The following is a 9641-nucleotide window of genomic DNA, read 5'->3' as shown; positions in this document are numbered from 1 at the left end:
GAACTCTGAAAGTTCCCTTTTCTCCCTTCTATTTGTGAGAGAGCAATAAAAGTTTCAGCAGAAAAACTATTACCGGTTGCATATTTGCGAACGCAGCCGATAGAGTAGAGAACGTACTTTTCGACGTCGATAGGGAATTTCTCGCCTTGCCCGCGCGAGATCCCTGAAATCGATTCGGTGCTCGGAAATTATTCTCGTCGCGCTCCTGTTGATCTGACAAACGCCAAACAATGCGATAGAATTGTCGTAGGCGGCTCCCTTCGCTCGGCAATACATCTCGGCAATTTAGCCAGAGGAGACTCGAGGGAAAGAGAGTTACGTGCTGTGGTGACGGGGAGAATGGCAGCCATACACCGAGAAGCGATACAGAAACAGATTCAACAGGACTGGGCTAACCGCGAATACATAGAAGTTATCACCGGCAGTATTAAAAAGATCACGGATTTTCTTAACTCTTTTGGTAATTCGCCATTCGTATTTTGCTCGCGAAACTGCTATTGACCCTTTCATGTACGAATTGTTTTCTTCTCCAGCGAGTGCTAAATCTTCAAACTTTGCGAGTAGGACTAATGCCCGTTTCTACCAATGCAGATCAACTTTAATCTCGGCTTAAATTATTTCCTGTCTTTTTCCAATTCGCAAAACTAGAAAAGGATACAATGTAAGTTGAATCGAGATTACAGTTAAACTGCGTTGGTAGAAACGGGTATAAGTCACTTGTATTTTTAGTATTTTGTACGCTGCAATATTATTTTTTCCCTTAGATATGTCTTGTCGGTCGAGGATAGCGGTCCTCAACGAAAAGCTAACGACCCTCGAGCGGCGAATCGAATATCTCGAGGCATGCGTAAGCGATTTTACTTCTTCTATTTACATTAGAATATTATATTACTGAATTATAAAAAGTAATTCATCTCTTAGTATCGTATATCAGTAACGTGCAGAGTTGTAAACCGAACCGAACCATTGAAGTGTATCCGCTCCGAGAGAACGGATCAAAATTTCAATTATAAAATCGTTCCGATCCGGAGCGAACCATTTTTTATTATGATTTCAAACGCTCCGGTTTCGAACCGGAGCATGAAAAACCAGTTTTGGAGCGGTTTCTTTATCTAAAAAGGATTTAATTTATTTAAAAAGATTTACCACGTTTGAATCTTTGCTACATAGCTGGAGAGGTGGTAAATGTGCAAATTTCACCAGTTCGGTTCGATTTGTATTCCAAGTTCTAAATAATTTACTTCATTCATTCGGTTTTCGGGGCGGTTTTTAAACTCGAACCGGTTCAAAACCGCTCCAAAGAACGTATTTATGCTCCGGTTTACAATCTTATTCGCTCCGGTTCGGTTTACATTCCAAGTTCCAAATAATTTATTCCGTAAATTCATCCGGTTTGCGGAGCGGTTTTTAAATTCGAACCGGTTCAAAACCGCTCCAAAGAACGTATTTTTGCTCCGGTTTACAACCTTGGTAACGTGGCGTTTCTCTCACGACATTACCGTGTGTATCTTCCTTCTCATTGTTTGTATCTCACTTGTTTGACAGGTCACAAAGGGCGAGACGCTGACGTAATGCTTCCACGCATGTGATACGACGTCCTTTTTACAATCCCTTTTATTTCCTGTACTAGAACGTGAATAAATACATGACGAAAGACACATCTTGTATCTTTTTGTAACAATTGTACAGTATCCTCATTTAACTTGTGTCAGCACTAATTTCTCTCTCTCTCTGTACATGAAAGATTACTCCCACTCCCTACGTCCTCTGGGGTCCTTCACGAGGGTGAAGTCCCAAGGGAAGCTAGTGTGTGCCGTGCGCACTTCCGGGTTCATCGGAAGGGGATTCCAGCCGGTCAGGTCGCCGTTCTTCTTGATCGTGGCGAGAATCGCCAACACGACTGTGAACTGATAAGCGAACGGGCCGTGCTTCTGCCAACGGTAGCAGATCCCACCGCAAGCTAATGCTGCAACGAGTATACAAGGAAATCCGATAGCTGCCGACATCTCCGGTGGATTCGCCTACGGCTGACTGCAGAAAACTATCCGCGAGCACTCAAGTCTGTCTTAGGGTCAGAGCGCAAAGCAACGTAATAGCTTATGATCAAAAACGTAAGACGTATACAATAGACTTTCGCGACTCGAGTTTTTCTCTGCCCTGCCGTACGTTTGCGACCAGGACAGACTTAAACGTTTACAAATGGTTCTCTGCGATCAGCCTACGTCTGTATGTTACGTACAGGCTAGAATGTAATTGAGATAGCCGTCCTTCCCCCTAATCTTCGTTGTTGTATACGCCACGGAGGCGAACGTGGCGCACATGGCAGTGACGGGTACGATCCAGTAGGAGAAGCAGTTCACCGTACTCCAGAAGGTCTGAGTCTGAGATATGAGTATGGAGTCGTACATGCCCATCGCGAAACTGCCGGCGAATCCAAATTTCGTCAGTCCGACCAGCTTCTCGAATGGACGCTGGCCCTCCGGCGAGTCGCTGTACCTCCAATTATTCCAAAAATAAGTTAACAGCATGGTTGAGGCTAAAACAGAGAGAGAGAGACTGCCATGAGTCAGGTTGCACGCAAAGGCAGAGAACGATCCGTAAACGCTTACGACTGTTTCAGGCTCGATTGTCCCAACCGTCGGGCAAGGGCTTGAGCAGAATGGCTGTCTTATACTTTTAAGACAGTCTTAAGACAATGTTTTATGTTTCAAGCCGTTGTCTTGAGGTAACGCGCAATAACTGTCTTAATGTCTTAAGAGTACAAGACAGCCATTCTGCTCAGACCCTAACTTTTTGCCCTTTGGTTAACATCCTTTGTTTCTTTCTAAGGCCCGGTCTACAATGAGTCGTTAGTCGTTAGTCAGAAGTCGCAACTATATGTTGATCCTTTTCCTTTCTGGGTGGAAGAAAAAGGACCGACATATAGTTCCGACTTCCGACTAACGACTAACAGCTCATTGTAGACCGGGCCTAAGGCCAGGGGGTTAATTCTGTATCATACGATACATACAGCGAAAATGCGAAAAGTGAGCGGCTTCGTCTCTTCTAGGGGAACGGCTGGAAAGAGACAAGGCTATTAACTTTTAGCATTTTCACTGTAATGTAAGATACAGAATTGACATCCTGGTTTCACCAAATGTCGCCTAACTTTAATCTCAGTTTCGTGTTTGTCCATTTCTAGAGCAACAGCTGGAAAGAGGCAAACGTGAATTAAACTCGGATTAAAGTTGAGCGACGTTTGGTGAAACCGGGCTTGAGACAGTGTTAAGCGTTTACGAATCGTTCTCTGCCATCAGCCAAAGAGTTTCTTACGACTGGGCACGGTCTGTGCTGGCTGTGCTCGCTGCAAATGCATTCTTCTTCTCCTTCCTTTTGATGAAGAAAGGAGCAAGAGAACGCTTTAAATTACTTTAAAATATCTGTCGCGTCAAGTAGAGCGCAGCTCTTATCGCGTTTCTGTACCTTCGGTGAAAAATGCTAGACTTCCAGTAATCAGAACCGTCGATTAACTTGGATATGTCTTAAGAGTACAATCATACATCAATAATATATGATTGTGGCGTACGTAAACGTCCGAGAATGAAATGTCCACACATGGGACTCGACTCTGCCGTAAAAGCGTGTTTACGAAAACAGTTGTTAGATAACAATTACTAGATAATAATTGGTTCATTGTTCGCCCCCCCCCTCCCCCCGAGGAACGAGTGCATCTCGCGCGAATATTTATGTCGTAATTTAGCAACGGCATTGTCACGGTCCCGTGCGAAGGGAAGAAAGAGAGGCGTCAAGCGACGAGACGCAGATATTCTGGCCAAGGATGACATAACGTCGATGGCTCTACATGCATGCGTGTGTATGCGTACGCACCGCGAGTCCTGGGTCAAGCCTCGCAGACTCAATTCGCCATAAATGCAGACAGTGGCACGTCGGTCTGGATATACCGCACCCCCGAAGATGCTCTAAAACGTATCGGAAGTATCGTGTATTCGTGTAATGTGCGTGCGGGTCTCACACGGGCGCCGGAGGTAGATTCGGCCTGTGGCCTCTGCCGGTGAAAAGAAGCAAGGACGGTTGGTAACATTGGAAATTACCGACGTCGCATTTCGTTTCGTCTCTTCCATCCGGGAAATCAGCTGACGAGAAGTGACGAAGATGAGGAGGGCGGGGGAGGGATAGATAGAGATAGATGGACTTGCGGTAAGAGACGAGTTCTTGCTGCAGAAAAATGTCCTAAAGATACAAAGAGTACAGGATATTAATATTTTATAAATAACTCTTATTTACGTAAGGGTGCCTTTTCACGTAGCAATAATTTGGCGTTCTCGTTTCCATTTGATTTATTATATTACTGTTGTACGGAAAATTCTGAAAGACACCGTACTTTTCGGATCTGAAGAGGAAGCCGAAACAACAAGTAATGAAACACATTTTCCAATCGTATTATTTAATTGCCATTAGGTCGTGAAATAATACAAAAATCAATGTGCAAATTAGAAATTTATTTCATGAAAATTGTAAAAGTAAATGCTATTACATAGCAACCGCAATACAAAGAAATATTATAAATATTTTTGTGGGAGGTAATGCATATTCGATTAATGTGATTATACGTATATCAATTTTATCTTACGCGATGAATTCGATGAGCTTTTACATTAAAGAATGATCGAATTTCATCTAATAATAGAAACACTCTAAATAAGATACTTGAAAGAAAATTCACAGAAACGACCATAATACTTAAATTAATCGCGCAAACGTATAGAATCTTATCTAGTTGGATTCTAATTTTTCGATGTGCGCCAACTTAGAGACTTTGTCTATCAGATGTGTGAGGTAAGTCTTGTAATTTAACGGCGCAACTGATACACAGATGTGTTTTATTCTCATTTCATCCTGCAAAACGTAGAAAAAATTGTTAGAAAAAAAATATATACATATATCCTAGAACATGATTTATATACAGGTAAAAAAATAAGATTGCTACGAAAATTAGAAAGAGGGAAGGAGGGGGAATCTTATTAGTATAATGAAATGCACACTGTATCGATTACCTGGAAAACTTCGGATTTCGCTCTCAAGTTGAAAATGAATCTTTTGAAAGTCGCCTCGCCGAATTTATGCAAATAGGCATCGTTATCGCTCTCTTTCAATTCCCCCAAGTTTTGTGCCGATATACCCAATACCTTCTCAGCTTCTTCACTAAAGGCAGTTATCCAGCGATTGCCTGTCGCATCCACTATATTCATCTGAGAATTGTTACGACAATAAGTCAAACAGATGTATCGAAATATAGGTACTTGCAAATAATAAATAAGAACAGCGCAAGAACAATATACGTACACTTGCCAGCAATCGATATGAGAAATTTGGATATTCCTTGTTACACTTCTCACATCTAAATACTCCAGTAGATTGATCGATTAACTGAAATTGAAGTTTTATGATAATTCATATTTTGTAGCTAGAAAACATCATCGAATTTTCGTTTTATAAATTTTATTCATGACGCATACTACTCACTTTTTTCTTACAACTTTCTATGGGACATGCCTTATAGATAGCATTTTCCATGCGAATCATGTTGATGGTCGCCACCACCATAAATGCATCTGAGAGATTCATTTTCTCTCCCAATCGAGCTTCGGTTGCCTCCTGGAAAGTGTATAACGGCATGTTTGAGTCACCACTTCCGCCTGCTCTCGATAATGATTTAGCATTTTCTGAATGGCCACCTGCAGTGTACCATCCGCGCAATCTGAAATACACATCACAATACATCATATAATTGTACATTACTGTGTCTTTATGTAATTATATCTCCAACATTGTATATTTACAACATATTATCCTTAAAGAAACTTGTTAGAAGTCATTCTAGATAGCAACAGATTCTAATAAAAGTTACAATTGAAAAATTAATTAATATTAAAAATTGCATAAAGAGCAGTTAGAAATTGAAGCCATTTCTCTTTTATAGTCGATTACAAATAAATTTTAATTATAACAAAACTAGAATTGTTTTAATAAAGAATCAGCTTGAATATACCTGTGTGCTTCAGGGAGATCAGGATCCTTTTCAAGCACCGAAGAATTCATAAGGGACAGGTTTTTTCCACCATTGAATTCACCCACACGCGCTCCTTTAATGGCCAAGATCGCGTTATTGGAACCATCGAAGTCCTCGGCTTGTTTTCCCCATAGTGTAACGCATACCTAATTAAAAAATTCGTTTATTTATCCATAACAGCAAAATGTTAAAATTTAGTCGTGTCAATAAATTGCTTACCATCGTACTACTGTCGTCGACGATATTGACATCTCTCTTGACGAGCTCTCGGCCGGTAGATCGCTGTACAATATGTTGTACATCGTTGAAAGTTGTAACGACACCCAAGACATCTATCACGCATCATTATACCCATTATTTTCAAAATCGTTGAATCATAGGTCTCATTTTACCTCATATATATTTTAAATTATTACTTATCACGTAGCAATAAGACTTTAATATGAGATTCCAGTTGATACTTAGATAATTTAGAGACAGGTAAATGTTGACAAGTTATGCAAATTTTACACACAAGAAAATTATCTAAATATCACAAGACAGCAGAATACACATACAATAATGAAAAAAAATCACGTGATTGACGTAACTCGAATTTGAGATTTAATTAGCTCTTATAAGCACATTGCCTATTGCAGGTACCTATTAACTCATTTTTCTCTTTGTTTTCCACTTGACTTATGGGACAGAAGTTAAACTGCAACGTCGGGATGTCATCGCTTTTTTCATGGCAAGGTATGATTTCTGTATCGCTGGTCATCGTCATCTCGTAATCATTTTTCAATGTATTAAATTGCTTGTTCGCCGCTTTCAGCGTGCACCGCGAGATATAATACACATGTCCAGGCTACATAAATAAAAACACTCGACAATTTAATCCTCGGCCTTATCACCCATATATCTTATCATACTTATCACTTATATGTATATATACGATACTTGTCACCAATCTTAGTAGCATGATATATACCTCTATCATGTCATAGAACTTGTCGCACATATCTCTGAATGCAGTACATCGAATTTCGCCACTTTCATCAATCAGATCCATGGAGAAAAGCTTGCCCTCTCCGCGGGAATTGCTCCATGTTCTGATTGCAGACTTGCTAGTCACGCGGACCTTGATCACCCATCTAAACGCATTTAATCACACACATTGTCTCTTATTTCTTCAATGTAACATCTAAAAATGTATCTCACACAATAAATATAAAACAAAATCCTCCCACCTGTTTTGGTAAGGACTTAACGCTGCAATTGGTGTAGTGGATATATCAGAGAAGGAATGATGACTTGAAGTATCTTTTTTGGCCGAACCATCTGTTATAAGCAAAACAGATTTTGTATTCCATAAAATATCGCAAATACAGTAAAGTTGATCTTCAATTTACTCAACACGTAATTGGTTCAAGGCAACGATGTACTCACTAATTTGGTAGCGTGCAGCTGCGCTTGTGGAAGTGGATGTAGACTCGGTCTCTGACTTAACTTCCAAATTAGTTGGATCACCTATCTTGTGCCCAACTTCGCTGCCGGGAATCAACACCTCGAGACCCAGTATCAGAATCACACGTCTGACAGAATAAAATATGCTTCATGTATTTGAATGATTTACTTAGCTTAATGCATAAAACAAGTAGATAAACAATACTTTTCTCTGCCACCATTGTTCACTGAACTCAAGTGATAGTTTAATATTTTGCAGATTGCATTCTCGGTCAAAATACTGTCGGTGATCAGATTATTCAATTGAGTGGCCAACATCGTGAACGAGTTTAACTTCTTCCCGTCAGATACAAGCAATCTGTAGCGATCAGTATCAACACCCTCCTTGTTGACAGTTCTCGCTAGTTTTTTGTAACCCTGTAATGTTATATAAAATTATTGGGATTACATTCAAAAGTTATAAAATAGAATCCTTGCCACACCCAAAGCATGTTCTGTGCACTGTCCTAATTTTTGACAATCAGAATAACTCTAACGCGATAGACATATATCGCGAGTTGTGATACACAATATACCAAAGTATGACGAACACGTAAACCCACAATCTTGGGTGCGTTCTGGTTCACGCATGTGCAAATGCAATTTATCCTTCTTTAACATTTGGTGAATAACAAGGATAAATGATGCATCGTGCGTAAAAGCGGTATCACGCTTCCGGGATAAACAGGTTTAATGTATCAATCTGCAATGATGTAACAGATCAGAACGCTGCCCATCCTGTCATACTCACTAATACTTGGAGCACTGGTTCTACGACATCTACGCCCGCCATGATTTTCTGAAATGATTAAATATTCGCTGTCAAATAAGACAATACAATAAAGCTGACGGCAGAGAACGATCCTTAAACACTTAATAAGTCTGTCTTAGTCGTAGACATGACAGACTTAGGGCAACGCAGAGAAGAACTTAAGCCATAAAAATCTATTGTACATGACTTAAGTATTTTTCTGCCTTGCCTTACGGGCCAGAGCAGAATGGCTGTCTTGTACTCTTAAGACACAAGACAGTTATTGTGCGGTACTTTAAGACAAAGATTTAAAACATAAAACATCAAGAATACATAACAGTCATTTCGCTCAGGTCCTATGTCTACGATTAAGACAGACTTAGGGCCAATTTCACAAACGTCCGTTAACCAGAGTTCAATCGACTCCCTATCGTTTTCTATCTTATTGTCTAAGAAGAGACAGACACTCAATTAACCTTCGGTTAGCAGTTGTGAAACTGGCCCTTAAGGCCCGGTCTACAATCAGTCGTTAGTCGTTAGTCAGAAGTCGCAACTATATGTTGATCCTTTTCCTTTCTGGGTGGAAGAAAAAGGACCGACATATAGTTCCGACTTCTGACTAACGACTCATTGTAGACCGGGCCTAAGCATTTATGGATCATTTTCTATCAGTCTTAGGACCTGAGCAGAACGGCTCTCTGTACTCTTAAGACAATGTTTTGCGTTTTAAATCTTCGTCTTAAAGTAAGGACCTGAGCAGAACGGCTGTCCTGTACTCTTAAGACGTAAGACAGTTATTGTGCGTTACCTCAAGACAACGGCTTAAAACATAAAACATTGCCTCAAGACTGTCTTATACCCTTAAGACAGCCTTGAGACAATGTTCTATGTTTTAAGCCTTTGTTTTGAGGTAACGCACAATAATTGTCTTATGTCTTCAGAGTACAAGACAGCCAGTCTGCTCAGGATCGCACAATAACCGTCTTGCGACTTAAGAATACAAGACAGCTATTCTGCTCAGGCCCTAACGACGTAGCGACCTCGAAAGAGACTGACCTCCAACGCTCCTTCCGTTAGGTCATACATGATTGGTGGTTAATTATTATCAGCGTGGCTGGAAGATTCTATCGTGACCTCTCGTCAAACAAAAAGGGGCCTTTCGTCGGAAAGTCTTGATCCAGACGATCTTCGGATCTCCTATTGCGCTGCTTCCCGCCGAATAGTTGATATCGATGTGCGTTCTACATGCAATCGTTTCGTGCCTTTAGGCGCGTTTCCACTGAATGCGTCACGTGTTGGCCGCGTTCAGCAGACACAACTGTTGAGTGAGGGTGC

General features: G+C 40.7%; 3 protein-coding genes across 3 annotated transcripts; 1 reads left to right on the top strand and 2 right to left on the bottom strand.

The window, feature by feature from the left end:
* The first annotated feature begins 256 nt into the window (after positions 1 to 256).
* Positions 257 to 1658, top strand: LOC105566072 (probable protein BRICK1-B). Its single transcript, XM_012019786.1, has 3 exons — positions 257 to 460; positions 765 to 847; positions 1546 to 1658. Exons 1-3 carry the CDS (start codon positions 340 to 342, stop codon positions 1570 to 1572), a joined length of 231 nt encoding a protein of 76 aa, XP_011875176.1. The 5' UTR covers positions 257 to 339; the 3' UTR covers positions 1573 to 1658.
* LOC105566073 lies at positions 1597 to 4080 on the bottom strand. The gene is made up of 3 exons (XM_012019787.1): positions 3868 to 4080; positions 2240 to 2536; positions 1597 to 1966 (listed from the first exon to the last, which is right to left on the bottom strand). The coding sequence occupies exons 2-3, from the start codon at positions 2526 to 2528 to the stop codon at positions 1746 to 1748; spliced, it is 510 nt and encodes a 169-aa protein (XP_011875177.1). The 5' UTR covers positions 2529 to 2536; positions 3868 to 4080; the 3' UTR covers positions 1597 to 1745.
* A 398-nt stretch (positions 4081 to 4478) lies between these two features.
* Positions 4479 to 9592, bottom strand: LOC105566071 (replication protein A 70 kDa DNA-binding subunit). Its single transcript, XM_012019785.1, has 13 exons — positions 9363 to 9592; positions 8307 to 8354; positions 7722 to 7933; positions 7499 to 7644; positions 7300 to 7390; positions 7041 to 7203; positions 6713 to 6917; positions 6290 to 6402; positions 6050 to 6216; positions 5524 to 5758; positions 5344 to 5427; positions 5055 to 5249; positions 4479 to 4896 (listed from the first exon to the last, which is right to left on the bottom strand). Exons 1-13 carry the CDS (start codon positions 9390 to 9392, stop codon positions 4774 to 4776), a joined length of 1812 nt encoding a protein of 603 aa, XP_011875175.1. The 5' UTR covers positions 9393 to 9592; the 3' UTR covers positions 4479 to 4773.
* Positions 9593 to 9641: the final 49 nt, after the last annotated feature.

This window comes from Vollenhovia emeryi, unplaced genomic scaffold (assembly GCF_000949405.1).
Source record: "Vollenhovia emeryi isolate VEMERY1.0 unplaced genomic scaffold, V.emery_V1.0 DF939147.1, whole genome shotgun sequence".
NCBI classification, from domain to species: domain Eukaryota; kingdom Metazoa; phylum Arthropoda; class Insecta; order Hymenoptera; family Formicidae; genus Vollenhovia; species Vollenhovia emeryi.
This window is presented reverse-complemented; position numbering and strand designations above follow the sequence as displayed.